Source organism: Seriola aureovittata, chromosome 4 (assembly GCF_021018895.1).
Source record: "Seriola aureovittata isolate HTS-2021-v1 ecotype China chromosome 4, ASM2101889v1, whole genome shotgun sequence".
In the NCBI taxonomy this organism is placed as follows: domain Eukaryota; kingdom Metazoa; phylum Chordata; class Actinopteri; order Carangiformes; family Carangidae; genus Seriola; species Seriola aureovittata.
The window spans coordinates 14600244-14627698 of record NC_079367.1 but is presented as its reverse complement, the minus strand read 5'-3'; the positions used below and the strand labels follow the sequence as shown (position 1 = coordinate 14627698).

At 40.8% G+C, this 27455-nt stretch overlaps 1 protein-coding gene and 1 long non-coding RNA gene across 2 annotated transcripts in view; one reads left to right on the top strand and one right to left on the bottom strand.

The window, feature by feature from the left end:
* The window catches only part of vps53 (VPS53 subunit of GARP complex), a 31379-nt gene extending 4376 nt beyond the window's left edge, over positions 1 to 27003 (bottom strand). The window contains exons 1-21 of the mRNA XM_056373890.1: positions 26868 to 27003; positions 23369 to 23551; positions 22808 to 22888; positions 20288 to 20337; positions 20128 to 20194; positions 14559 to 14645; positions 13906 to 14021; positions 13237 to 13356; positions 10632 to 10710; positions 10323 to 10466; positions 10056 to 10198; positions 9405 to 9546; positions 8425 to 8523; positions 7658 to 7752; positions 6319 to 6561; positions 4319 to 4466; positions 3851 to 3933; positions 3677 to 3755; positions 3166 to 3314; positions 2970 to 3039; positions 2619 to 2756 (exon numbers count right to left, since the gene is read on the bottom strand). Coding sequence (XP_056229865.1) covers positions 2619 to 2756; positions 2970 to 3039; positions 3166 to 3314; positions 3677 to 3755; positions 3851 to 3933; positions 4319 to 4466; positions 6319 to 6561; positions 7658 to 7752; positions 8425 to 8523; positions 9405 to 9546; positions 10056 to 10198; positions 10323 to 10466; positions 10632 to 10710; positions 13237 to 13356; positions 13906 to 14021; positions 14559 to 14645; positions 20128 to 20194; positions 20288 to 20337; positions 22808 to 22888; positions 23369 to 23455 — 2220 coding nt within the window. The 5' untranslated portion in view covers positions 23456 to 23551; positions 26868 to 27003. The remainder of the gene's footprint in view (positions 1 to 2618; positions 2757 to 2969; positions 3040 to 3165; positions 3315 to 3676; positions 3756 to 3850; positions 3934 to 4318; positions 4467 to 6318; positions 6562 to 7657; positions 7753 to 8424; positions 8524 to 9404; positions 9547 to 10055; positions 10199 to 10322; positions 10467 to 10631; positions 10711 to 13236; positions 13357 to 13905; positions 14022 to 14558; positions 14646 to 20127; positions 20195 to 20287; positions 20338 to 22807; positions 22889 to 23368; positions 23552 to 26867) is intronic.
* On the top strand, positions 23414 to 27051 carry LOC130167575 (uncharacterized). The gene is made up of 3 exons (XR_008827309.1): positions 23414 to 23527; positions 26600 to 26691; positions 26918 to 27051. It is a non-coding gene; the product is annotated as an uncharacterized LOC130167575 (long non-coding RNA).
* The last annotated feature ends 404 nt before the right edge of the window (positions 27052 to 27455 follow it).

Genomic DNA, 27455 nt, shown 5'->3' with positions numbered 1-27455 from the left:
CCTACCTATCTACCTTTCTACCTACCTATCTACCTTTCTACCTACCCATCTGGACTATGTTTACAAGTTCTCCAAGGTACAAATCCAAACTTGCAACAACAATACTGTTTCAGTTCAAACAAATTACACTCTGCTTAGTAATGAGCTGAATTGAATTGATTGCAAGGAATCCTACAGTGGGCTATATATTTCAATTTCTTTGAACTTTGAAAACCTAAAGTGCTCCTTCAATTGCCCCACTGAACTGCAGTTTCTCGGAGGGGCTAAGCCTCCGAGCCTCTCGATTTAATTTCAAGTCACAGCATCACAGAGTGTCATTTAAAACTATTGTTGAGGCTAGGCAGTGGAATTCTTGTATTGACTTCTTTCAATGAGTTTGTCTTTCAGAAGCTTCAGTCTCAGCCCAAGGTGGAAGCAATTACCTGCGAGGAACCTTGCTGTTACTCAAAGTCAATGGCTAATATGCTGCAGTACAAAAGCCTCTGTTTGCTCATATGGACTTTCTCTTTCAAAGGCCAAACACGTTTGCAGAAGACATCTTTGTATGGCTTTTTCATAATAGGTTTTTTTTTTTTTTTTTAAAGGGATGCAATCCACAGAGTTCATGCTTTCATGCCTTTTTCTACATGGGGCAAAATGTAATTCACAGTTGTATCTTATTTATCTATCTTGTGTAGCATTATTTCTCCTTCTAAATTTCATTAGGCTTGTATCATCTGTCTGTCTACATTACTGAGTATTCGTGAGAATTTTCCTCTATAGTATGTTTGTTATCAGGCGTTTTCTTTTGATATTTCTGCTAGTATCAGATTTCTAGTCTGATGATGATTATTTTGTTCTCTGCTGTCATAGAAACACATGTGAATCACTCGAAAGCCTTCATGCAGTGTAAGCGACGTCTATGAAAGTTCTTAGACTCCATATAGATCACATTCCAGCTGAGTGGGCCTGCTGGCAGTCGGATTCAGAAAAAGCAGACAGTAGTGGGCTGATGTGAATGCGTTCTATAATTCCATAATCCGAAAGCCCATTTAATGTGTGGCAGATGAGTGGGAATTCGTGTATATACATTCAGGGCATTTTTCCAGGGAACAAAGACAGGCCTTACACAGGCCATATGGAAGAGTGTGCATCCCAGCAGAAAACATTCGGGAGAGGCAATCACATATGAAATGGTGTTTGACAGTCAATGTCTGCGATAGCTTCAAAAGTAAAGTTAGTGTGAAGGCTCGAGGCCGGAGGTAGGGTGTAAGAGTGGTTACAGTATAATGCCATAAATCAAAAGTATTTTACTGTCTGCCACTGATCCAATGTTTTTCACAGCAAAGGCAGGGCAGGCATAGCACGATTAAAGCAGGTCACAATGACTGCTATGAACATCAAGAAAGTCAAACCACGATAGCTTCAGGAAGGAAAAATAGTCTCCTGGGAGTCCAAGGGAAATCAAGGGACAGGCAGGCGTGTGCTCTGTAGTGTGTGTGTGTGTGTGTGTGTGTGTGTGTGCATTTCTGTACACTCCAGGGACAGTTAATGAGGGTGGGGTTAATCTATGGCAGCCACATACCAGTGTCCTCTAGGGTCTCATAAGGTAATTCTCAGACAAGGTTGACTGGCTGAATCCTGTCTTTGCTTTCCCGATTGAAAACAACATCCAATATACAACACGTCACACTGCATGTTTTCGTGCGTAGACGCATGGCTGCATGCATTAATTTATTTACTCACTCACCTTTCCATTGGCTCAGGGTCAACAACATACTGTCCGTGTGCCCGTCTCTCACTCATTAAACCAGTAGTGCATGAGCTTCTTTCCTATTCTGTTCCTACCTCATGTGAGGTGGGTTATTTTATGGAAACATGCTCATAAAGTGCTATTGTGAGTTTGGTTAAAGACACAATTAAAGGGTTATTCTACCCAAACATAAATTCTAAGTAGATAATCTGCTGGAGTGACTCAAGGCAAACATTTTAGTACTGGCTCAACAGTCAAACCACAAACACTTAAAGGAGAAATGTTAGTTAAGTCTATTGCTGCTTCTTATAATGGAAGTTTAATCAGTGGAAAAAGCAGTTAGCTTCAGGTTGTGCCAGTATATTCTTTGTGAAGAGTTAACGTCAATAGCAAAGGTAATTTTTAACTGGATATGTCAAAGTTTCAACATTAAATCTGTTAAATGACAAACAAGAGATAAAGAAAAGTCACTTACACAAAAGGGTCTATCTAACGTTCCCGATCCTTTAAAGGTCAGAAACTGAAGTTATGGTTGTAAAAATGCCCAACATGAATTTCACCACCCAAGTTAAATGTCATAAAACCTGAGCGGCTCTGATAATGTGTTTAAGTTGAACTATTTTGTATTTAGAATTGAACTGAGGTTCTCATTAAGATCCATCAGTTAAAGATGCAAGTTTATCCTGAGTTTATACCATGAAAGGTAAACTGTTTAAATTATTGTCTACTGTCTTTAGGGAGAAGGTTGAGTGCTTTTTCCATCATTCATCTGAAGAGGGTTGGGCTGCGGGTTTCTCACACATACACACAGATTTGTACCTGGAGGCTGCACAGCATCTGGATAGAGTCTAGTTTGCATCAATGAAGCCCCCATCCTCCTCCTCACCTTAAGTATCATCTCTGCACGCGTCATGCCTTTCACCACTATCTTGGTGTAGCTGGCAGGTGCCTTGCGGAGCACCTGGGAGCCTATGGAGGGCAGATCCAGCAAGACTGTCTTCAGGGAGTGGGTGTCGAGGAGGAGCTGGCGGGGTAGGATACACAAGACACTGAAGATTATTCAAGATTAAACATGTATACCAGTGAAAACAATGAATGAACTCAATGCATTAATGTTCTGATGTAATACTTTAATACTGTAATAGTGCACATGTAGAGTTTAAAAAGTGCTTTGACTGATTACTCACAACGCAGCTCAAATAAAGCTTTGGGACAGAGGAGCAAAAATTAAACTTACTTGTTCAGCTCCGACCATGCTGATAGGCTTACATCTGAACAGGTGGTTTATGAATTTGGGAATGAAAGAACTACGGAAAGAGAGAGGTGACAAATAAATCAACTTTAGGAACCTTTAACGGTAGTTTATATTATATTATTATTTATAGAGTAAATAAGTATGCATGTTAGAGTGTGTGTGCGTGTGTGTATTGTACTTTGTGAACTTGATGCAGAACTGTGTGAAGTATTTGCGGGTGGAGGCCAAATTGTCTCTGATGATTGGCACATTTTGTTTAATGTGCATGATGATTGACGTGACATAAGGACTCTGGTCACCCACATGCTCCACACTCTGCCACGGCATCTGAGGGGCAGAGATGAAGGACAAAGAGACACTTCAGCACCAGAGATAACACACCAGTATTGCTCAGAATATTGCTTATCATCAGGTTTATGTGATAATCCCTTTAAATGCATGACATATAAAAACAAAGACATATTTTTGATGTGGAATTTTTCTGGTTTCTGAATGATGACTGGTTGCAAAGACATCCACACACCCACCAGAAACACAGTGTAAAGTATATCCTTACAAAATATAATAATGTTCATTTCACTTTTAATGAATGACAGTGGTATTAGATTCAAATATCTTTAATACTATATGAGCTGAATGTGTGTATGGGTGTGTGTGTGTGTGTGTGTGTGTGTGAGACTGTGTCCAACCTTGCTCATAGCAGTAAGAGCAGGGTCACAGGCTGCATCAAGATCTTGTACCAGTAACTGGATACTATTTGAGATCACACTGAGAAAAAATAAGTGATATCATTAAAACATGCTCTTCACTTTACTTAGTGTAGGCTGTAAGAAAAAAACTACTGCTGTGCATATGTCACTTACGTGCTGAATGTATCCATCTCCCCAGTCAAGTTAATTCTCTCCACCAAGACTTTGTCTACTTTCTCCTTTAGCTTCTCTTCCAACTGAAAGACATGCAAACAACATGAATGCACACACATAAACACAAAAGTTTCTTTACTTAAAGTGCACCAATTATCTAATTATAAAATACTGACTTAAAATTGCTGCATGTGTGTTGCTAAAAAAACAACAACATGGATGAAACATTTCAGGTTGTGTTGTAATCATAACTGTCACAGTGAGTTCCTTAAACCACTGATGACACATAAGTCAAAACTCTGTAACTATGTTCCCCAGCATATTCTGTCACTGCAGAAAAATTTCTGGTTCAAATCAATTAGGGGCACAGATTTAGAGCTGCTTAGTCCTATGCATCTGTGAGTTTGTGTGTGTGTGTGTGTGTATGTGTGTGTGTGTGTGTGTGTGTGTGTGTGTGTGTGTACATGCCTGTTGTGTGGTCGCCAAACAGTACTCCGCAGTGCTAAGGATGCTACAGATCAGACACAGCTCATCTACAGTGAACTTCGCAGCTTCTGAGCCCTCTTTCTCCTTCAGAAGACTGCTGATGGTAAGACCCCCACTGTTACTGCTGGACCTGAAGATAGAGAGAGAGGGAGAGGGAGAGAGAGAGAGAGAGAGAGAGAGAGAGAGAGAGAGAGAGAGAGAGAGAGAGAGAGAGGAAAGGGAGAAAATAGCATCAAAAGGCATGTTTAAAATACAGATGAGAAAAAGACTGAAAGGTCCATTCAGTACATTATGCCAATATATTTGTACATGAACATGAACATATGCAAATCGATAGTTCGACTGAATAAATATGAGTCTAATATCATCATTGCGTCAATGGAAGGGATAAGGGGTTGACATGAACTCCAATATGTTGTGTATTGTTTTTCCAGACTAGCTGATGTGGATCCCTTTTGCTATAAGCTTTGATAAAAAAAAATAAAAAGATCTTTTTTGGAACACATTTAAACCACAGGTAAAAGAAAGCCATTTTTAGAAACTGAGACACAACAGGAATAACTACAAGCAGACGCAAGTGTCGGGATGCTGGGCCAATTAGACTTCAACAACGACCAAGTCATTAATAAACGTCATAACAGAGAGATGTGGGAAAAACCACAACATAGTTCAAGCTGCTTTCAGGGGGCCTCCTTTCAAATTCTAGCCAATTCACAGCACACCACATTGAACAAGCGTGTCTGCATGTGTCTGTAAGTGTACACACTTGCAAAGCGTCTGAGTGCATCTTTGACTGAGTGTCTGTTTACGGCTTAGAATATGGTATACATTAGTCAGTGAAGGCAAGTGTGTCATTAGCATGCATGCATATCTGAAACAGAGCATGCCTCTGTGTGTGTGTGAGTACACCACAGCCAGCGATGAGTTCTTATGTGGCCAATGAGCCAGAGATGTTTTTGCTGGTAGCGTATTAGGCTTTGCCACAACATAACCAACTCCAGATCCCTCATAGCATGCCATCCCAATCCATCAAACACAGCGAGGACTGAAGACATTAAGTTTCAAACTGAACTCCTAAACAGCTCCATCACCATAGCAAAAGAATGAACAAATATGGGCATGACATGCTTGTTTGTGAACCGTTAATCCTAAATAAATCTGTTCGTGTTACTGCCCAAAAAATGTAATGATTCTTGTGGATGGAAATTGCTGAAATACGAGAAACACTAGTGAGCGAATGCTAGTGAGCTAGTGAGTATTTTTTGTCAGCTTGACAGTGTTTGCAGGATTGATTCAATAGGTTTGGGAAAACAATGGAGCTCTACGGCACAGCGGAATGTACATACAATACTTGTTAGTAATCAATTTATTGTTGGTTTTTGTCTTTTCATTGTATTTGTTGAAAATAGGAAATAGTATTTAAAAAAATATTGCCAGATTTATACTATATACCAATATCTTCCTCTGTTAGATTAATTCTTTTTCTTGAAATTCTGTTAAGAAAAATCCTAAATAAATAAAGTTTATTATTATCATATTGTATTTAGAAAAGCCACCAGTTCACAAAGTGACTTTGTGTTTCAAGTAAGAAGAGGAAGTTGAAGGTTTTCCCTGTCACCTCAAATCAGTCAGGCTGTCTTAGAGCCACCATCCACTGGCCAATACAGTTCATATTAAACCACTTTCCTATTGGCTTCAGCAAGTGGAGCCAGCTGACATGAAAGTGGCTGAATACTGAAGCAGTTTAATTTGACAATGTGAATAAAAAAAATCACATTTAGTGCTTATTCAGCACCTTGTAACAATGTTGTGCTAATGCTTACCTTTTATTTCTACACTGATCGCCTCTTTGTTTTAATTCTACCATGCGACGAAGTTTCCTCACTGAAAACCACATGTTAAGAATATAACTTCCCCCATATGAGAAAGGGCAAAAAATCTACGACTTTTTGTTTAAATAACTAAACCTGAACCATTCTTACTTAGGCAGGTTTCCAGAGAGGATCTTCCAAGCGTACTCTCTCAGGAATTTCTGGAAGATGGTTGTGAGGGCGATCATTGGTTCTCCAGTGCTCAGCTGAGAGCACTGCACCATACACCTCTTGTAATAGACAAAGAGGTCAGCACAGCTGGGCAGGACTGCTCCGCCCTCCTCCGTCCCCGCCTTGGGTGGGCCTTGTGCTCGGAAGTCGGCCACGAACCGGTCGATCAGTTCGCCTAGGTTCCTGCAGATACCCAAAAATGTACAGCCAAACCCACACAGGTTCACACGCACATGCACACACATGGGTGGTTGGATTAGGGGCACATGAAAGGAATTATATGAATCAAATAAAAACATTTAAACACTAAAAACTTATGATTGGTCCGTAACCCCAATAAATAAATGAAAGGATAAAATAGCAGGCGGACAGACAGAGAACCAGATGAATAAACAGGAGAAAATATTCCATGTATATCAAAATCCTCAGAACTATATTCAACAGGTCCACAGTCAGTTGGTATGGCCCAATCCTACTGAAAATTGGAACTAAAGCCAAAGCCAAAACAAGCAGGCCACTGTTCTCTGCTGCTATGTCCCACCAGGGACAAGCTGATCTGGCCGCTGCCTGTTTAAGGCCTTTGGACACAAGTGAAATGAGGCTGTGGCTACAGAATAGGTCAATACTGTTCCCTTGAACAGACAAACAGCATTTAACGCACCAGAGAGACAAGAGCCAGGGGCTGCATGCAAGCACAGTAGTCCCAGAACTGTGTTCAGTTTCAGGAGCGATCACCATGACTGGGGGGAGGGGAGAGGAGAGAAGGGTCTGATGGAGGAGAAGTAAAGGATGATGGTAGAAGAAAGAGGAAGGGGAAATGAAAAAAGAAAAAGAAACTATAAAGAAAAGGGAGACACATAAAAAAACAAAGGCCAAGAGACTGAGGTGAAGAGAGGAGGAATGAAACAACAATTACACAGAAAGAAAAAGACCAAAGAAGGGCTACCAAAAAGAAAAAAATAAAGAGGTGGGAATGAAAATGGGCAGATCTGCTACGGCAGCACTTCTTCGACCTCCCTCTCTCTTTCTCTTGGTGTCTGTGGTCGTGCAGCTAATGGGAAACATTTCTGCCACAGTGGAGACAGAGGCATGTACAGGAACAAGAGATGGAAAGACAGAGGAGGCAATGAAGTAGAATGGGAGGAGGGGGATCTGATTGATGAGTGGGCAATGGAAAAAGGATGCATGTGCCAGCTTTATGCACAACCTGCTCCGGATTCTGCGTCCATATACCAGAACACAATTTGCTCTTCTGCTTGTAAGAGAGTGTGTTGCTCACTTGTCTTGGGATTCTATGTAGACATATAGATGAGGTTCAAAACACTTGGAGACAATGCCATGGAAAGGGTTGTCCGGAGCTTTGGGCTTCCTGGGCTGAGAGAACGGAGGAAAACGGGCTATTAGTGAAATAACAGGTTTTAGTTGTAGCTGCTCTGAGTTTCAATCATCCAATCAGTGAGTTTATGTTTTGCCTCCTATTCGGTGAGCAAAGGGTAGCTGTCAAAACTCTGAATACAGAAACTGGGAGATTCTATATTTGACACATTACCATGTGACATGTTAGAAACTGAAGCAACTTTCCATGCAAAAAACACATATAACTATATATATATATATATATATATATGTATTATAACTTTAAGCTTTTGTTGTTTTAGAGAGCTGTTGATTCAACTTTATTGTCAGTTAGGAGGCTACAGCTTGATATTGCTTTGTGCTACACTGGGAGATGTTTCTAATCTGTTGCTTACTATAGGCTCTGATTAAACAGTGGAGCACATATCCTTCAGCCAAGAAAACAAGTACATCAGATAAGATTCTTGTGTTCAAACTAATGCCACATAGGCGCATGATAGTAAGTTGAGGCAGTACATGGAAGAAAATTTCAATAAGGGTGCTACACTACTCTTCCTCTTGCCAACGGACGACCATGAAGCGAGTCATATTCTCTTTAAGATTAGCTGGCCTCAAGAAAGCTCCACATCGGAGGATGGAATATCTGACGGTCTCTTCATGTTGCAGAAAAGTCAGATGGGGTCAACTTACCTTGGCGAGATCTTCATCCTTTTCTGTGCCCACATCCTCACCTGCCTCATCCTCCAGGAAGGGGTTGGTTGGGTCTAGGGGGCTCTCGGGTCTCTTTTGCTGTAAAAGCACAGAACTTACGTTTTTCTTTTTCTACAGCTCAATAATACGAGCATCGTGAAAGGTTCGACTGCCACTAAAGCATTCCATGGTAACAATAGTCTTGAGTGAAAGGAACTACTTTTGTAATTGAAAATAAAGTACAGGTTGCATCACTGTCTTTCCATGTCTATGTAGACCATTTCATGTGAAGCTTCCATGAAACTGCACCCCCAATTATAAAATTCCACTCAACCAAATCTCTGATCGAATTACAGAGCCTAACAGGCATCGGTGTAAACTGAACTGAAAACAAAAGGGTCTCTGTCTAGACTAAATACTGTCAGTTCTGAACAAGCTTGGCCTACTTGCGCTCAAACCAAACTAATCATGACCTTTTTTAATCTGACCATCCTCTGTGTATCGCTTCCACACGCCAATGGTGATCGGGATTAGAAGGTTTCTTCAGGCTGTGACACCAACAGTGCTCTGTGTGTGTGTGTGTGTGTGTGTGTGTGTGTGTGTGTGTGTGTGTGTGTAGAACACAACAGACTACAAATCAGCAGTTTGATCGTGTGATCGCGGTACAAACGAAAGTCATTTTACTGAAACTATAACAAAACATAACTGAAGTGACAAGGTGATAAGGTCTCAGTGGAGAATCTTGAAGTAAACTTTTACTTGCCATGTGACAGATTTTTTTGGTGGAGGATGCTGTGATTAGATGACATTTCATATTGCAATATGCAATTATATTTCAATTACAATCTATGATCAAATTTTCTGTCCTTCAGCTATGTTTGTGCACTTTCAGTTTATATAATCCTAAATATCTTAAATCGTTAGTTTATGTTAGTCGTGTTGTTAGAGATGGATTGTGTGTCTGTGTGTGTTTTTCTCACTCCAGGTGCGTCAGTCAAGGTGCATCCTGTGAAGCGTTTGGCCAGTAAACCCTCAAAGTTTGTGGTCCTCTGAATGGCGAACAGAAGCAGTTTCACCTCAATCTCCTTAGCCCGTGTTCGCATCACTTTGGCCAGTTCCACCCTTAGGAAAAATAGACACAGTTTGAGTGTATTACCATTTCTGCATTTTCACATTCCAAACTGTTTCAAATAAACCTCTTACATCTGTCCTTTTTCAGCAAAAATATGTCTTGTCAGGCTTTTTTCTAATGACACTTCGATATTTGCCAGATGTATTTTTTTTTTTATTGATAGTCGCAGCCTGGAGCAACACAGAAATAATGCCCATTACTTTCTTCTGTTGTGTAGCTGAGGGGAAAAGTCTGAGAAGTATGGACACTAGGTCACTGCTCCTGTAGGCCACCTACGTCAGCTGCACCAAATCACAGAGTCATGACAGACACGCCATACCAATGTGGTTCACTTCATGATGCAGAAAAATTCCAGCAACCAATTTATCAGTTTCTGCCTGTTTAATTTCTCTTTTGTCCTTTCTTTTGGACAGAGACAAGGTATATGATATTCATTAAGTTTAGTGTCAATGCTTTTTTTTTATGTATAGTACATACAGTATGTTGTACATGTCTTTACCTGGTGATGTGGCAGAACTCCACAGCAATACGCTCTGTCATGCACCATTCCTCCGGGAACATGCGTCCATATTTCTCCTCATAGTCTACCAGTTGCCGCTTGATCCAGGCATAGCGACGATCGATCTTGTCCAGCCATGCAACCTGAGCCACAGGGCAGGGCACACTTTCATTAATCTCTAGATACCACCTTTTGCAATTAGGCAGTTAGGTATTTACTGCAACTAGAAATGACCTTGTTTAATATGGAATTCAATTTCCTACTCACATCTTGGTTTTCCTGGAAGAGCACCAGGTACTCTGAGAGGTGCTGCCTGATGAACTTTTTGATGATCTCCTGTTTGATGCGTGGGTCCAGCACATTGGCCACCAGACAGGCATCTCTCAGCACATTACTGGGACCACCTGGTCTCTGGGTAGATTGGATTGTGATATAAAAGGTTAAATTTAAACTTTTGTACAGGGCTAGAAGACGACAAGAAAATGTCTAAACCAAGGAAAATGGAAGGAATTTGTCTCGAAAAAAGAAGAAAATGAAACAAACATGAAAATCTGGATTCTTATACAATATATTTACCTTGGAGCCCTGAGAGGGGAAGGCTTCTTCAAAGTCTGCCAGGATCTGAGTCCCCAACTCACTCTGTGCTGCTTTTACTCTGAATAGGACAAAAAAAGAATGACACTTAATTCCACATTGTTTCCTCAATCAGCACAAACATCATATTTGAACAACTTTCATGTGAAAGCCTCCAATATGCACCACTTTAAATTTTGAACGTTTTTGGCTCACTAGAAACTAACTTTTTATAGCTGCCAGCCATAGTTAAAAGACATCTGTTTTAATTATTGTTCAGGAATGGGGAGAAAACACATGCTGCATTTTGTCATCCCTCATTAACACTAAATCTAAAGCTATGAGTTTGCTATGTACTAGTTACTTACTGACAAAACAACAGCAGTAATGCTTTTCAACTGTCACACCTCCCAGCAGAGCTTTTACAATTACTGATGTAAAAGCTTTTCAAAACTCTGGAAATGTTTTTCACAGTAACTAAAATTAAAAACCTGCAGCTGCCAAGTGTCTGGCAGATCTGCTCCCATTTCCTGTCACAGCTTATTCCCTACATTTGGTAGATGTTTTTCAATCCTGTGTGTGTGTCTATGTGTCTAATAGCGCAAAAGTCTGCAGGTGTCTTTATGTGCATACATTTATTTCTTTGAAGGGGAATACACTGGCTTCTGTGCGGTAAAGCAACCACAAAGAGAGGTGATAGAGAAACTATAGATCTATAATCTGAGTCTGTTCAGTCTTTGAAGAATTTGTGTTCATCCGGAGGCGCCTGGACCATGTTAACCAAGTCATGACAATCGTCCAGAATAAACAGGAGAGAGTGGAGAGACATTATCACTGATGGACTCCAACCGAACTGGTAGCCTTCATTTCAAATGCTCACTATTGACTAAATACCCAACTATCCACTTCTCTCGGGGAACTACTGCGTATGAGTCTCTTATCACACACACTGTAGCAACTCTTTCCGCCGTGTCTCACACGCTGATAAACTGATATCAGGAATCATCTCGTGTCTACAGCTGTCTTATCTGGTGTGGACCAAGCTGTCAGCACTGTAGTCAGTGTGCGGGTGCCTTTTGTCTAATCATGCACATACATATACAGTGCATGGTGCAGCCATACACAGCCAAGCACTGCATCTCTCTGACAGCTGAGTAGTGTAGCTGTGACGGTGAGAAAAGCATCCTGGTCAACGGTGAGTCAGGATTTTGCTATCAGATTAATTTGATGTTTAATAGTCATGCTACATTCACAATGATTGATGTATTTCTTACCAAGCAAAAATGGTCTGACTGTATAGATTACAATAAAAATGTAAAAGTTCTGCCTTACTGCTCCAAACACTGTGTTACTTTCCCCCCTGGCTGTAATTCTGAAAACTCCCCATCTGATCCTTCATACTGTCTCTATATTCATTGTCGCCTACGATTGTCTGATCTATTTCTTGCCCGTGCATCTGTCTCTTCTCTAATTCTGCTATCTCTTGCACTGTGGCGGCTCATGTGTCACGTCTCTCACAGAGAAGTAGTGATTTTTTTTTTCTATTAACCGCTTCTGTCCGGCTGTCTGCCCTGCCTTCATATCTTTCCCTTCCCCGTGTCTCTCCTATCATCTGTTTCTCCAGCAGAGTCACTTCTTCCACGCAGCTGTTATTTGGTATGAACACTGTCTGCTGCCACACCTCAGTCAAAACAGAACAGAAGGTCATCTTTTCTTGTTTTGGGGGATCAACATCACTTTGAACATGAACATCAAGTTGGCCATTGTGTCCCAAACTGATTCTGGTGTTCTTGGAAAACATTAGTAAAAATGGAAATTTAATTAGCCATAGCTGTGGGAAACAACAGAATAGTAATGCACTTTGTTTTCTCTCTCTCTCTCTCTCTCTCTCTCTCTCTCTCTCTCTCTCTGTGTAGGCGTATGTGTGTGTGTGTGTGTGTTTGTGTGTGTGTGTGTGTGTGTGTGTGTTTAAACAAAGACCACATCTAGATATTGGCATAACTCTCCAGATAAAACAAAGACTCCTAAATATAATATTAACTGAAATTGTATATTTAACATGCATGAACAACAACCTCAAGTGCACAGTGTGATAAATGCATCTTCCACACGCATTAGATACAAAGATACAAACACACCCTCTCAAAAGTATGCCTCTGATCTCCGACTATGGAAGAAATTCTGGCATAACAGGACCCTATTCAGCGCGTTTCCTTCCTGTGTGTTCCTGTATGTGTGGGATTGTGCGTGTATCTGTGTGAATATCTGCATAAACAGGATGTAATACGCAAAATACCTCCAGCTAAATACTGTAACCACTTTTCAACAGTTCAGCTGACGAGCTGTGGAATATTTCAGCTGTAAGGAGAGCTGGCTGCTGGAATTGAGCTCCTCTTACAGTTACCCTGCTCACCAAGCAACCCAAGTGAGGTTGAGCAAGGCATCAAACACCTAGTGTTCAAGAATTACTACAATGCAGCTGATACACTGGAAGAAATTATACTTGAGGAAAATATGAGAAAGAAATATCCTTATGTAAGCAGGTACTGTACATAGCTGGTGTGTGTTCCTGTGTGTGCGTGTGTGTATGTTTGCGTGCATTAGTTACCTCTCAGAAAGCTGTCTGATCTGGGGAATGCCCATGTACTTGTGGAAATGCTCAAGCACATTGACGACCCCCTGCAGCAAGTTGGCCACCTCACCATACTGCCTCTTCCTGGTCATGGCTCTGGAACACAACACAGATGTGAATTATTCATATTATTATATTAAAAAATCTCTGCGACTACAACTGTGACATGCTGGAGCTAACCACCCCTGTAAACACATGCATCTATATTGGCCTAACATCAATCTAACTGTATCTCACTTATAAATGTAAATCAATTTCAAAACACCCTTAACTTAAAAAGGCAGGATACAGAAAAATATGGATCTTAGAGATTAAAATGGTCCCTTGTGTGAACTGCACTGGTTTTGTTTTAGACAGGATGTTCTCTGTGTTTTATAATCCAGTTCAGAGTAGCAGTTTTTACCCCCAGGCCACATATTTTGTCAACCTCAATGAAAAAGATCGATTGCAGCCGACGATTTGTGGGTTACATAAGGTTTGATATTAGATCTGTCTTGTACTGAAATCAGTTAATGCTTTATTATGGGTGCATCTAACAACTACAGAGTCTCCAGACAACTTCAAATACTTTATTTTGGTCAAATAACCCATAAACCTTGAAGTAAACTGTGGGAGTCTTGTGGAGTGAAATGTGATTGTACCCACTCTAAAGAGTCCACACCCCCTGCCAGCATATGCAAGTGGTTGAGGGTGGTGATAGATGTGGTTAGGTGGCGCTTGGCATGGTCCAACTGCTTTATGTCCCTTGTAATCTCCTTAACCTGTGCAGGAAGAATAACAATTCAGACAAGCTGGTCCACAGAGAGACAGAGAGACAGAGAAGCAGGAAACAGCGTGGAAGAAAGAAGGAGGTAAAAGTACAGCAATGGGTAAGAAAGAAGCAAGAACAGGTGAACAAATGGAAGTGTTTTTCACTGGATGGAGCAATGGGATAAAGAGAACTTAAGCAAGATGAACAACACCCCCGCTGCTTTGAAAAATAACTGTTCCTAGATGCCTCCTGAGGGAGGCTCTGGTTGCCAATCTCCCCCCTCATCACTTCCCTACTCACCAAGACCAGTGGCCTTCCTCCGACGCACACAAACACACTCACACAGCACTGCTTGTCGCAGACAGACACATGGAAGGTGCATTGCATCGCCTTTAAATAACTCTCCCTACTGTCCTCTATTGTAACACAAGGGAGGATACAGGTTTTATCTCCCCTGTGTTTGGGTCATGTCCCCTGTAAGCTTCAACAAGCCACCTTTGTGTGTGAGTGTGTGTGTGTGCGTGTGTGTGTGTGTGTGTGTACATACCATTTGTTCAGACTTCTCTGCCTTGTCCTTGATGTCTTTGATTTTGCCAAAGAGTTGTTGGATGGCTATCTGGGCCTCCTCCAATGCCTGCACAAAACAAACAGACAAACATGAAAGAAGACACATTTTTAACTACTGTGCAAGAACCACTAAGAATACATGCTTGTGTGTGCGCGCGCGCATGCGTGCGCGCGCGCGCGTGTGTGTGTTCATTCTTAGAGTGGGAAACTCTACAAATCAGTGGTCTGAGCAGGCTTGAAAATCTGGGTCCCTGAGGTCAAAGCCCAGCTCAGCACATCCCTAATAATGTCAGAATAACACTCAAAGCAGAAACAGCAGCAGGAAGAGAAAAATGGAAAACCAAACAGAACTGCTGGACCAAATCCTTGAGAGGAACATAGAGATGAACCTCTTCTCCCTCGGTTTACGCCGACATACTGATTGAAGAAAGTTATCATGCCACAGCTCCACTGAGTGGACATCTACAGAGTTTTCTACCTGTTAGCTGATCAATCAGTAGAGCAATGGTAAGTCCAACTGTTTAGACAGAAAAAAATAGAAAAGGTCCTCTGCTGTTCAGTATTTACACATAAGGCACAACACAGGTGTGTATCTCCATCTGTATACAAACTCACTGTACCTTCATACACTGAGCTGGCAGACTCTAGTGTACTGTGCATTAATAGCCAGTCAGCCTAATAAATGTGCATTAAACTGCCTTCTGGTGTCTGTTGGAAATATCAAAAATGACACAAAAGGGATGAAAGTCAGGATTTTGTTTTATCCACAAATTCATGGGTAGAGAAAAATGAAAACCTGTCAGCAGCTGATGGTAAAATTGATTTATGTCTTACTTCACTTTTAATTAAAATGTATCACCACATATATATATATATATAAAAAAAAAAAATTCAATGTATTTCCTAAAAAGAAAGCAAACTTTTAATAATTCTTGCTGCGAGAGGTGGGGTGGAGGGAATATCTGTGAGTCAGTTGTGGTGTGAGTCAAATTCAGTCTGGGTCAAATTTCCAAGGGATATTTTGTTTATCCGGTCTCACCACTGGCTTTGGTCCATGTGAAAAATTACCCTGCTAATGCCCATTCCCAGCCCTGGAATGGGGGCAATGTCAAACAGACTAATTGGACATCTAATTGACAAGCTATCTAGATATCTGACGTTGATAGGTTTTAAGTTGACAAGCAGGTCATGAGGCTAAGCTCTGCATAAAGGCTATCACTAAAAAGGCTAAAGAGATCATTAGCAGTTTTAACAGCCTATAAAGCCAGAGCGGATTAGATAACATTAGACAGATACAATTGTAAGATAGCTGAAGTGCTATTCTAATATTTCCCCATCATCTGACATGGCAGCTGTTCTTTGATGGTCCTAAACAGAGATTTTGCTCTGATATCTGATGCCAAAGTAATTGGCTTCACTTGGCCCGATGCTGTGGCGGCACTGCAGACACAACTGACTCTCCTCGGGGACGGACACACACACACACACACACACACACACACACACACACACACACACACACACACACACACACACACGCACAAGCACACAAGGAATGCTAACAGCCGGCACCAGCTGTGCAAGGAATTTACCACTTTTACAAGCACCTCTGAGAAACAAGTGGACAGCGAGTGAACAAACACACAAAAACTGTCCACGTGCGCACACACACACACACACACACACACACACACACACACACACATACACACACACATACACACACACACACACACACACACACACACACACACACAAACATATACAGCATCTAGTGACAGCAGACGATTAACTTTCCTTCCTGAGTGGTGTCAAAGAGCAATGCTTAGTGACAGTGTCATGGAGACACGGTCAAGGTCAAGATGGCACCATATGACCAGGTCATAAAGTCACAACAAAACCACTTTGGTGTTTAACCCTCTGAGGGGAGTTTTAACCTGAATCCTTCTGTCAAGACAGTCTGCCACGGAGGCCAATCTGAGAGGAGGTTAAGTACTGACTAAATTTTAACCAAGATGAACAAAAACTTGAGCTCGATTGCATCCTTCTTTCTTTTTAGGCCTCATAAAACCCTTTGGTTGTTAGGTGATAAATGAATTGGAAAAATGATGGCAGGTTACATGGTTACTCTTTGATCGCAGAGTGAGGAGGAAGGGAGTGCCACTGAATCTTTAAAGAGGTTCCCTGGAGGACATCTTCAGCAAACAAAGTGCATTCAGAAGAGGCCAGAACCTCCAAGGCTGCAATTGTTGCTGCAGACTCAGCTGAGTCAATCTGGCTCGCTTCCTAGCGCTCATTTCCTGTATTTAGCCTTGAGAAAAGCAGAGGGAGACCACTGCCCAGCAGGCGCCTCCATGCCCAAGATGTTATCTGCTCTCACACAAACACCAGCATACACACACGCGCACGCGCACACGCACGTGCACACACACACACACACACACACACACACACACACACACACACACACACACACACACACACACACACACACCAGTGTGTCGCTAACATGCAATAGGCAGCACATGATCCATGGCACACATTAAGTGGTATTACAGAGTTTAAAAAAGTGTGGAGCTTCTTTCCAAAGCTTGAACAGGATTGGGGGGATGCATTTCATTCCTCCATCTGACAGACATCAGTTTAGCTCTCTAAAGTAGAGGGTATATTAAATGGCACTTCTGAGCTCAGGGCCAAAGACAATAAATCAGATCAACCCAACTTTAACAGTTGGCACACTGCCTGAGCACAACACTTCATGTAAACACTTTTAGTGAGACAATTTAGAGAGAAAGCAATAGCTCAGGAAATGCTTTGAATAGAATTTCTCCTCCAGCTAAAAAAAAATCATAAGTTTATCATAGGTCAAAAGCTAATATCCAAGGAGACACTTCTAATGCATTCTGTTATAAATAGCAATATGTCACTATGCTGCTGAAAAACAATAGAAGATTTTGGCACAGTTGGTGAAATAATAATAATGATTAATTAATCAGATTTATTAAGCTATAATGAAAAAGTCATTAAATGTAACTGAGGCAGAAATTGATGGAATCTGCAGTTTTCTTAAAAGAAATACAAATACAGAACGCTGAAAGTTATAAACACTGCAAAACTGTAAATTAGCAGACAGAACAAAGACAGCGACAGAGAAGCTGAAAGCATGGAAACTAAAACAGGCTGTGGACAGCTTTTTATGAGTTAACGTTAAATATTTACATTAAAGTCCATTCTATAGGAAGACCACCCGACACTGTATTTTCTAATGTAGTCCTCTTGATACCACAGTGGACATAAAGAGAGCCCAAATGGACCAAGTCACACACATACAGAAAAGAAAGTAAATGCCAGGTTCCCAACCTCTGCAAGCAGCAAGAACTCATTATCAAGGTGTGACACTTGAAATGCGTGTGCATGTAAACTGTTGTTTACAGCAGCTCGATGTGGCAAAAGTTTCAAGAGCAATCAATTAGCATGACTGTGGCAGGAAGTAATTGATAACAAATGTTTGGTCTTGTTAATGACCCTCTCTGACTCAGACATCCACACATGGACTCCAACCAAAGTGCTTTCAGATCCTGAACGTTGCAAAAAAGATGAATAAATGCAAAATAACCTCTTCATTTGCACTATGAAATTGAGTTCAGCTGACTGTAGGAGCAGGTGTGCATGAGGTATCCATATCACCATGACAACGGGCAGGCGAGAACATCATACAATGGCAGCTGTTTGTGGTAGGAAACTGTCGGCTGGCAAACTAGAACAGATACAGATATTTTTGTGTATGTGTGTGTATGTTTGTGTGTGAGTGTGTGTGTGTGTGTATTTGCCAGCACAGACTGGTGAGGAGATCCCCACAATCTGCCCACATCATCAGCACTTCAGGAAATCATGCAGGTTAGAAGGATAAGTCTGCACTGTCATAATTTCTGGTTAATCACAGTGTTCATGTCATTATAAATGAGTCTGTCTCTCTGCCACTGGACACTATGTATTACAGTCAATCATAGTGTCACCAGTTTGGCTTGTGTGGCTGTGTGTGTATGCATCTGTCTTAATGTCATGCAACAGCCATTTCAGTGTTTAGTGAGTATTCATTGGCTGGAAGCACCCACACAAAATGATATAAACTCATGGCAATTAAATGATCTACCAAATACTGATGTTATCTATTCATTATATATTCACAAAAATTCATCACCTCACTTATTATTGTGATTGTTACTACCTTTTGTTTTCTTTTTCTTGTTTTTTTTTTTTTTTTTTTACAAATGAAACAAAATCTAACTCCTCGTTGCCACTTTTTAACAACAGGTTATAACGGTAATTAAGTTCTGTGGGGTCTGTCCTTCAACATAATCGCATTAACCAGCTGCTACAGCGAAAGGACAAACACTAAATGTGCTATAAAAACAATAACATGTTAAGAGTAACAGCCATCAACACACAAGTTATCAGCTCTATTAGTTGCCAGGGTCTAACCACTAAGAAAGTCACATTTCCACACTCTCAGTCCTGCAGCACATTACTGACTCACTCCTTACAGAAAAAAATCCACAAGGAAAATCATTCCCCATTTCTCCTCCACTTTCTCTATCTTTCTCTCTCCATCCTTCTCTATAAATGTTACCATCTTGGGTTTCAACCTGGGGATTGCATTTAGCTCTGTGAGTGAGTTCAGTCAAGATTACAAACGACTAAATTGCTGATCCTGTTGGTTTTATTCTATTGCTGTCTTTATGTTTCAATCGCCATCTTGAAATGAACACCTCTTCATCTTTCCGTCTGCAGAAAGGATTTTCCCTCTGGAAATGTTGGAATGGCTCTGTGGGGCTGGAAAAATAAACTAAAATTATTGTGTGTGACTGTATAATGTTATTGGTCTGGATGGGATTTAGAGCGTTTCCGCTACCAAACAGTAGCTAACTAGGAAAGACAGGGCCACCAGGCCAGACACCCTGACGACAACGCACACCTAATCATGTCAGCTGGTCAGAACATACACGGCTCCCCCATCAGGTGTCACGTTCCTTCTAAGCCACAACTCCTTGACAGAGCAAGGACCTGGATTAAATCAGCAGGGGCTGTTCTTTTCCGTCATGCACCCACAAGAAAAAGGCAAAGACTCAAATGCCTGGGTTTAGAAGAAATCCAAGTATTTACATACGGGAATCTATTTCCCAGACGTGTTTTCCGTAAAGAGGGGCAGTTTGAGCAGCGGGAATGGATCTGAGTCATCTTGTCCTTTTCCATGGAAGCAATGTGGAGAAAGGAAAGTGCAGGAGAGGGGGAGGATCATGTTTGTCTGGGTTGGGAGTAACCAACGGCACCATTTTAACTTCAGGAGAAGGATGGTATTTTGAACACAACATGATGAACAGGCATGGTGGTGAGCATGTACAAGATGCCAATGTGGTAGTTTATCTCCCCATGCTGTGTTTCTACAGTGATGTGCGAGGAGCAGTGCTGTACTATACTCCAAATTCAAAGTCGACCTGCTTCGCCTAAGCACTGCATTATGTTCCTTCATGAGCTGCAGCTCAACTCACCTGTCTGCCATCCTGGCCCACATTGGTCTGGCCTCTCACCACCGTCCTGATATTGTCGTCCAGACGCCTGTGAAATGTGACACAAAGTTGCAGTCACATTGAGGGTAAACTACAAAACAACAACAAAATATGCATCATTATATAATTTACATTTACTCACCGAATCTTCAGACGAATCTTGTTTACCACATCATCAATATTAGCCAGAGACTGAAGGACAAGAAGAAAGAAAAACAAGTAATCTTTTATCACACATCCTAAAAAGGAAAAATCACAATTTTTGACTTTAAGATGAAACATTCTGTCTCACACACACATGCACTTACTATTTTCTATGGGTAATAACCCATATTATATCACTTAAGTGCCTTATCCTGCTATTGCTATGTGCTGTTGCCGCTTTATTTTTCACAAAACAAAAATCTCTGAATAGAAATACATGCTTTCTAGCATTTAACGCATTAGTGCCCAAAGAAACAGATGACTTTGCTTCAAATGATACTAATCAGTACTATAATATCCACACCTTAAATTCAGGACGTGTAACCTCTCACCTGTTGAATTATTACACACAATAACCAAGTAGGTGAAAGTACATGCACACTGCTAGGAGCCCCTCTACAGCATATAACCACAAACTACAGGGTTACAGTGACCCCTCATGGAGATGGAGAATATATACACATCTATTATATATCTATTATATATGGACACGGTATAAACGTTTTTTTTCTTAAATAACATGCAACAGTCATTTAGGATTAACACTACACAGTCATATACACTACATGTACACACACATATTCCATCTACATATACAGTGCCTTCAGAACGTGTTCATGCCCCTTCAATTTTTTACATTTTACGTTGCAGCTTTATGCTAAGATTAATTATCTTTTCCCTCATCAATAAACACTCGATACCCCATAATGACAAAGTGAAAATAGAATTTTAGAAATTTTTGCAAATTTATTAAAAAAGAGAAACTGAAATATCACTTTGACATAAGAAGTCACACCCTTTAGACAATACTTAGTCGAAGCACCTTTTGCAGCGATTACAACCTTGAGTCTTCTTGGGAATGATGCCACAAGCTTTGCACACCTGCACCTATCCTCTCAAGCTCTGTCAGGTTAGACAGGGGCCGCTGGTGGACAACCATTTTCAGGTCTCTCCAGAGATGTTCGATTGGGGTCAAGTCAGATCTCTGGCTAGGCCACTCAAGGACATTCAGAGAGTTGTCCCTAAGCCACTCCTGCGTTCGTTGTCTTGGCTGTGTGCTTAGGATGATTGTGCTGTTGGAAGGTGAACATTGGGCCCAGTCTGAGGTCCTGAGCGCTCTGGATCAGGTTTTCATTAAGGATATCTCTGTACCAGTGTCCCTGTCACTGCCGCTGAAAAACACCCCCACATCACGATGCCTCCATCTCCATCCTTCATAGTTGGGATGGTATTGGGCAGGTGATGAGCCCTCTTTGTTTTCCTCCAGACATGTCACTAAGAAATAAGGCCAAACAGTTCAATCTTGGCTTCATCACAGCAGAGAAACTTTGTTTCTCACAGTCTGAGAGTCCTTTAGGTACTTTTAGCAAACTCGGTTTTCATTCTTTTACTGAGGAGAGACTTCTGTCTGGTCACTCTGCCATAAAGCCTAGATCGGTGGAGTGCTGCAGCGATGCTTCTCCCTCTGGAAGTTTCTTCCATTTCCACAAAGGATCTCTGGAACGCAGCCAGAGTGACCATTAGTTTCTTGGTCACCTGTGCTACCAAGGTCCTTCTTCACCAATTTCTCAGTTTGGCCAGGTGGCCAGTTCTTGAAAGAGTCCTCATGGGAAACTTCAATGGAGCAGACATTTTTTTTGTAGCTTTCCCAGATCTGTGTCTCCACACAATCCTGTCTCTGAGCTCTGCAGGCAGTTCTTTCTTCCCCATGGCTTGGTTTTGTATGGTGTATTGAGAGTAGATTGATTTCTTAATAGCATAAGGTTGCAACACAAAACATTGCAAGGGTCTGAACACTTCACATGCACTGTAGATCAATCATTGGCATGTGCAGTACACACACACACATAGACACATGCATAAAAACTTGAACTAAAACACAACTTTTTTTCAGTAATTTTTTTATCTTGAATCTGTTTGTATAGTTAACTAATCAAGGTTAGGGACTGCGAATTCACTTCAGCTAAACGCCTTACATATGCTGCATCCGTTACATTTATTTTCCAGAGGTCACAATGGTTACTTGTATTGCGCCGGTAGTAAAGTAAAACAAAACAAATTTTCACCCATGCACAGGTAAAGTTCCTATTTATGAATCAACAGGGCTTTTTTAATTATGATTTTGACATTTCAAGGTAGAGAAATGTGTGATGACTGAATTCAACTTAGCTGCTTTAGTTTCAGGGTCCTGTTATTGTGCACGCTGGCTCAATGGCATGGTTTTGAACAGGGCCACTGATAATGTTAAGTATTGTGAAAGTAACACCTGCACTTTTCCTAGTGTGCCTGCTGTGTAAAAGATCATTTGTATGTTAACCACTAGTAATTTTCAACTAACCAAAGACATAAAACTGTCAGTTCACTTATATCATATATAGCTATCAGATATAAGGCTGAGCAGCACTAAAACAACAAGCCTGAGCCTGGCTGCAGACGTTTGTGTGTCATTTGACTGCACCTGTTCGGTGGGGAACAGTGTGTTGATGTACTCCACAGCATTGAAGTCTGCTCTGTCCAGTGGGTCTTGGCTGGGGAAAACCTTATACACAACAGACAAAAAGACGTTTTAGTCAGGGGTTTACGACTGTCACAATGAATATCTGATGCTGCATTGGGATGACTTCAACATGCAAATTGGCGATGCCCTGTAACGTTATCCATAGGTGTCCTAAAAGAACAGTAGCTAACCAATGCTGACAATTTGCACATAATACGTGTTGTTAAACTAGTTAACGTGTGTAACTACAGGTGTCGCGTTATTCTAAAGGCAATGGTAGCTTCGTAAACATTGTTCCTAGTTAACGTTAAGCCAATACTTTCTTTCCAAAACCTTTCTGTAAGCTAAACACCGTTAATATGCTGGTAGATTGAGTGTTTTGTAGCTGGCGGTCGTAACGAAACAGCAGTGTCACATCCAGGGAGCCCATAAGACGGGTTAGCCTGCTAACAGCCGGCTGTGTTGCCAGGACCAGGAGCGGGGTTTACAAAAGCGATGACAGTAACGAGTTCAAACTGGTACCTGCTCAATGGCTAGTTGCACCTCTGGGGTTAGATGCAAAATAGCCTCCAAATCCTCAGCAAATTCAAATTCTTCTTCCTCCATCATTGTCAAAACAACACCAGAGATCTCTCCGGCATACCACTTCCTGGTGGGGAGGCTTCTGGGAGAGTCGAGCAGGTCAGTGAAACGGTGCTTTCAGGGCTGTCGGAAATCAGAGAGATGAGTTATAATTTTGATGAGTTCTAATACAACAAATACACGAGGTTATATCTGGGCGTATAATGAATTATTGGTTGTCAAGATGTGAAAATTAGGGGTAAGGAGTAAAGTGATGAGTATCATTAATTATAATTATTCATAATCATGTAACATTGCTGCCTGATATTCAAAGCAAGTAACAGCTGTTTCCTATCTTTCCATTGTTAGTTTTACACATTTACCAAGTTAAAACATCAGTAGGTCTTCAGCATTTTTACCTCTGCCACAACAGCAGAAAGTACTAGCCATATAGATGAGCTATTACAGTAATCTTCCACAAATTATTTTTGTTAGGTGCCAGAGAATTAGATTACAAGTACTAATAACTAATAACAATATGGGTCTTCATAGTTTTCCCATTTTTCAACTTAACTAAAAGACTAACACCAGACTCCTATATCTATTGTTGTTTACAGATGATGCCTTCCCTGTGGCTACACAGGATTGTTATCGCCAATGTGCATAAGAGCAGTTAATAGAAGGAAGTCATGAGGAGCATGAGCCTCTCCTGACTGCATGGTATATGCATGCAGTGTACATTTAAACATCTTCTATTTCTTCATAATAATTACAGGAAAAATTACATCAAATATATAGAGGTAAAGTGGACTTACAAAACATGATCTTTTCACTTTTTATTCCACCTAGATCCCTTAAACCCCCGGTGAGGTGAGGTAATGAAAATCCCTACATTATCTCTATATTTTTATTAAATTTTAAACAGCCTTCCATCCTCTTCCCATACAGCCTGCCTTCCACAAGTCTTTAAATGTGCTCCTAGCTGCTGTTCTGATCTTAATACATTGTGGTATTTCCTAACCTCTAAAATGATTCCACTGAAAATGTGGCTGCTCCCTCTTGCAGTGACAATTTTAACTAAAATTGGCTCCACCACACCTACTGTGTCAAGAAACCGGCCCCCCACTACAGTAACATATTTCTACCATCTGTAGCATACATTGTCATTTAAGGAGCAGCAGTGCCCCCTACTGTTCCAAAAAGAAGCAAACACAAACACACACACACACATACACACATACATACATACACAAACACACACACACACACACACACACACACACACACACACACACACACACACACACACACACACACACACACACACACGCTCCCATAAGTCCTAGCTCCTAAGCATTACACTGTCTTGTTTTATTCCAAAGAGAGGCATATAAACCCATAAGAGAGCTTTAAGTACAACATTTTAAAGGACAAGACAGGAGAAGGGAAGAAGCATGACGAGAAAGATGAGAGAAGAGAAAAAGAGGAAAGCAGTGGAGATGTGACAGAAAAGATAGGGGGGTAGGAGTAGTAAACTATAAAAGAACAAGGACAGGTTAAGGAGAAAAAAGAGAACAGAGAAGAAAGGAGAAGACAGAAATGGCGGTATCAGGTTTAACCGGATATTATCTATAGAGATGAAAATCAATTGGGGCATAGGGAGAAGGAGAAAAAGGAGAGGGAAAACAAGAAATTAGGTGATCAGGTGTAACAAGTCCTTATTGCACCTCTAGGATTTGATAGTCTTTGTGATGGCTTATTTTTATAACTGGAAGAAAAAACATATAATTGAAGAAGCATGAAAATGATTGAATTTATGACTCATAGAAAAATGTTGCGTTGGCTTTTGTTAAAACTGTTGAACTTCATTAGCAAAAAAGTGTTGTCTGACCTTTTGAAAGGATGAAGGAATGTACTGAAATGCAAAGGAGGATCAGAGTGGAACTCAGAGGAGATGAAGGACAAGCACAGAGAGAAAGAAGGCAGGAAGAACTGAAGAGATGGCTGTATTGTATGGTGTTAGTGTGGGGGCAGAGCAGCTGTTAGACAGCAGATATCAATCTCTCCCACAGAGGAAACACATCATGTTGCACAATTCACCAGGGATCACAGCTAACACTGCAGATAAGCTGTGTGTGCATGTATGAGCATGCATTTTATGATGATAATTGTTATTTGAAAATGGGATGTCATGCCAATTCATGGTTTGGTTAAGATGATAGTGCATATGATAGCCCTGGTAATTGCTACAGAAGTAAATGGCTATGTAATCCAGCTGTTAGACAGAGCCAACGTGATACCACCATCAATGGTTGAAAAAGAATTAACATCCCTCTCTTAAGTCAAATTACTATTGCAACAATGTAGAAAATTCTCCAGCACAAGCTTCTGTATTGAAGTAGGAATTTGACATGCTGAACTTATCTTCTTGTTGAGAGTTAGATGAGAAGGTCAACACCCCTCTCTCATATGTACATACAATATGAATCGGGCAACTAAGATGAATTTATGCAGCAAAAGAAAGAAACTGTCCGTCACTATTTTCCTGCAATTTCTACAAGCTTAGTACAAGACAGGAGGTTTGGTGGTAACCTAATAAGCTGCTTGCACAGATGACCTATGGAGTTGTTTTGTAAGAGGAGGACAATTTATTATTTATTTTTTAAAATATAAAATCTTAGTCCACAAATTCACAAATACCTATAGCTGTCAGATAAATGTAGTGGGGTATAATGTCTCTCTCTCTGATTGTGGAATAGAAGTAGCAGAAAATGAAAATACTTGACTAAATGTCCATAGTTGCTTTCCCCCACTGGGATAAACACATTCTGAGTCACATTGGAAAAGGCTGGGTAGACAGAATGAGTAGATAACCAAAGTCATGATAGCGCTTAATTAGCTAGACAGTTTCTGATAGCTTGTGGAACGCCATTTACTGCTAATGCTTGAGCTGACTATACTGAACTTTTGTCACAAACTGTTTTTTTTTTTTTTTTTTTTCTTTTCCGCTGACCAGGCAGCGTTCAAAAAAACAAAAGACTTCAGGTCAAGCAAAAGCAAGTGGTTCAGCAAAGCGAAGCATACCTGAGTCTCTGAAGAGGAAAATAAAAGCAGATGAGATTAGTGCATATCAGGGTGAAGTCATCACAAGGTCTTGGACTTATGTGTGCCAATGGACATGGTGTCTTCCAGGGTCGTGAAGAGGCCAAGATGTAGAGCGCTTATGAGAATGTTTGTTTCAAAGACCGGAGAGGAAGATATCTAATATGAACCTACATGACAAGGTGAGGCCATCAATCTCTTTTGTTTTTAAATCTTTCAACTACTCAATACGCAACCATAGACATCCGCACAGTTCATTCAAACATACCAATATGTAACATGAAAGCTGCATGTCTACCTGAGTGTCCACCTGGTGAAAATATCAAACATTTGAATGAAACCTTGGTAGGATACTGACCTGAGAAAATCCTCCAACATGATGGGTGTGATTAATACTTTTCTCCCCAGATCAGCTTCTTCAGGCATAATTTTCAATTGGAAAAGCAAGGAAAGATTTACAAAGTGGATGCAGCAGTTGGGGCTTGGAGTGTAGTCCTGCTGGGGTTTAACTACTCCTGGAAGAAAAGAAGGGAATTGTCAAAGATGTAAGCAGAACCAAAATTCCCTCAACATCCAATCCAAGGTGTTCTACATGACAGGATTTCCAAAGATTGTTGCATCTGTCAAACATCAATGCTTTTGTGTGCCAAATGTTTTGTTGAATTTAAAAAATACACAACTGATTACTGTACATATGCAATTAATGCAAGAGAAAAAATTATATAATGTCTTTGAAGTGATAAACATCTCAGTCCTTGAGAATATCCTGAGAACAGAGTTTACCTTGACTCTCTGGCAGCTGAAACCCACCACACAATCTTTGCTCATTGCCCTGCAGCATCTTACTGCCCAGCCAAAATGAAAAGCACTTTTAGCTACATTAATTTATCTATATCATCCTAACCTAACCAAAGTTGTGTGTCAACAAATACAACAAAGCAACCTT